Genomic DNA, 2,510 nt, shown 5'->3' on the forward strand with positions numbered 1-2,510 from the left:
AGTTTTAAATAAATACCATGATTTGGTTTATAATAATAAGCATAAACAACGCCCACCACATCTATCGATGATTTCACATGGTCCATTAGCGAGAAACGTGTAGTTAATGATATTAATTTTTATTTCCAATACATTACTTTAGTCCCACCATGACTGAATGTAATAATTTATGCATAAAGAAGGCCCACCACAGCTCAATAATTATGATGATATCACATGGTCCATTAGCAAGAGTTAATAATAGTACTTTTATTTCCAATCCATTATTACTTAAGTTCCACCCACCTGATTCCAATCCTACATTTTCCACTTTCCTTCGCTCTTCAACTCCCAAACATGGCTGGAATACCTACTCACATCAAAGCTTGGACCTACTCCGAGTATGGCAAATCAGCTGATGTTCTCAAGTTTGATCCCGCTGTCCCCATACCGGAGGTGAAGGACGACCAGGTGCTCATCAAGGTTGCTGCTGCATCCATCAATCCCATTGATTATAAGAGATTGGAGGGTGGTTTCAAGGACACAGACTCCCCTTTACCTGTAAGACTATCCCCCTTTTTGTTTTGTTTTGAGGGTTTGTCCATAATATTTAATTTGAGAGATGATCCATTTCCTTCATATTTTAGCCATTAATTTTAGGGAAATTCAACATTTTAGATTTACCAACTAATTCAAACCATTATATTTCCTTAAAATTGATGGTAGTTGTGTACTAAGTTTTATTCTTGGAGCAAGTTGGAGGTGGATCACCTCCCCTCCCTACAACTTTTGTAACCTATTCTTTGTAATTTATTACAACTTTAATGACAAATAATATTGTAATTCTTATTTATATCTTACACATTATTTTATAACTTATTACAATTTTTAGTGAAATAAGAACAATATTTACTTTTTTTTCCATGAAAACCTATCTCATACTTAACCAAATTTAACTAAACATGTATCTTTTTAGTTATCCTTCCTTGTTTCCTTATTCTTATTTCTCTCTCCTTGTTAATAAAAATGTCAGAGTAAAAAAGATAGTAAAAATGTTCTAGTTAAGAACAATCCATTGGAAATGCTCTAAAAGACTCTTTCCAAATGTATTCCTAACATTTCAAGAACATTAAGGAAACATTTATCCTACATGTACCTTTTCTTATGGAGGAATATCAGGATTCACATAGTTTTTTTAATGGTTGGTCACGTCTTGAAATATATATTCATACTTTTCTATGTAATTTCATTTGTGGGTGGTGGATGTGAAGACTGCTCCAGGCTATGATGTTGCTGGTGTGGTGGTCAAAGTGGGAAGTTATGTGAATAAATTTAAGGTTGGGGATGAGGTTTATGGTGATATCAATGGGAATGCTTTGGTCCATCCAAAGGTCATTGGCTCTTTGGCAGAGTATACTACTGCAGAAGAGAAACTATTGTCTCACAAGCCACAGAATCTGAGCTTTGCTGAGGCTGCCAGCCTTCCCTTAACAATAGAGACTGCTTATGAAGGTCTTGAGCGAGCTGGGTTTTCGGCTGGGAAATCTATCCTTGTTTTGGGTGGTGCTGGTGGAGTTGGAACCCATGTTATCCAGGTACGAATATGATAACCAGTATGTATTTGGATGACCTAAAGTTACAGTTGAGCTTTCTGCATATTCAGTTCTTGTGCTTGATGTTCTTAATTCTTAATGAGCATAACATAACATTCTCAGTAAACTTTCTTCCCCCTTCTTCTTGAGATAAACTTTCTATCTATAGTGAGCAGAGGAGTTAAATTATTAGTTATTTCACCAACATAATTGGAGTTCAGTCAACAATATTCACGCTTGCTTATCTCTATTTTTGTATTATCTGTATTTCTGTGTTGCATCTACATCTATTAGAATTGTGAACATTGAACAACTCTCTTCATGGAGATTCAATAACTTGATATATATACGAAATCTAGTATGGAATACTGATAAACATTGGTATCAAGATTGCAATTTAGGAACAGGATTGAAAGGAATTGCCCCTAACCAGATTCAATTGGATTCTGCTAGGGTTCTAAGAGAATTTTATTGAATGTAAGAAGAAGAAGAATTTCTGTGTACAAGGATCCCTTGATCCACCCCCCTTACTGATTCCACAATCAGTTGGAATTCCCTTCTAAAAATCTAAATAACTTCCTTCTAACAACTTTCTATTTATAGAAGATTAACTGCCTAACTATCTAAGGGTATAATAGGTAAGTTGGTTATTCTATTTCAACCAAACTCCCCTTTTTCCTCTTTTATACACATTAACAATCTTTGGCATGGTTTGAGCCTTATCAATACCTGATAACACCGATACAGAATCATAGAAAAGAAGAAGAAAGATTTCACAATCGATTCGGAATCAATTCAATTCCGAATACTAATACCTCGTTTATTGCTTGAAGAATGGAGAAGATTACAAGATGAACCCTAATTGATTCCCCGAATCAATTGCACGTTACAAGATTAATTCCCTGAATTAATCCCTCTCCTCTACTCAATTCTCAAAAG

The 2,510-nt window shown here is 34.9% G+C and overlaps 1 protein-coding gene across 1 annotated transcript in view; it reads left to right on the forward strand.

Moving 5' to 3' along the window:
• LOC109361183 (2-methylene-furan-3-one reductase-like) overlaps positions 261-2,510 on the forward strand; it is a 15,064-nt gene continuing 12,814 nt past the window's right edge. The window contains exons 1-2 of the mRNA XM_019606542.1: positions 261-540; positions 1,251-1,574. Of these exons, the coding sequence (XP_019462087.1) occupies positions 337-540; positions 1,251-1,574 (528 nt within the window). The 5' untranslated portion in view covers positions 261-336. The remainder of the gene's footprint in view (positions 541-1,250; positions 1,575-2,510) is intronic.

Source organism: Lupinus angustifolius, chromosome LG11 (genome assembly GCF_001865875.1).
Source record: "Lupinus angustifolius cultivar Tanjil chromosome LG11, LupAngTanjil_v1.0, whole genome shotgun sequence".
In the NCBI taxonomy this organism is placed as follows: Eukaryota; Viridiplantae; Streptophyta; class Magnoliopsida; order Fabales; family Fabaceae; genus Lupinus; species Lupinus angustifolius.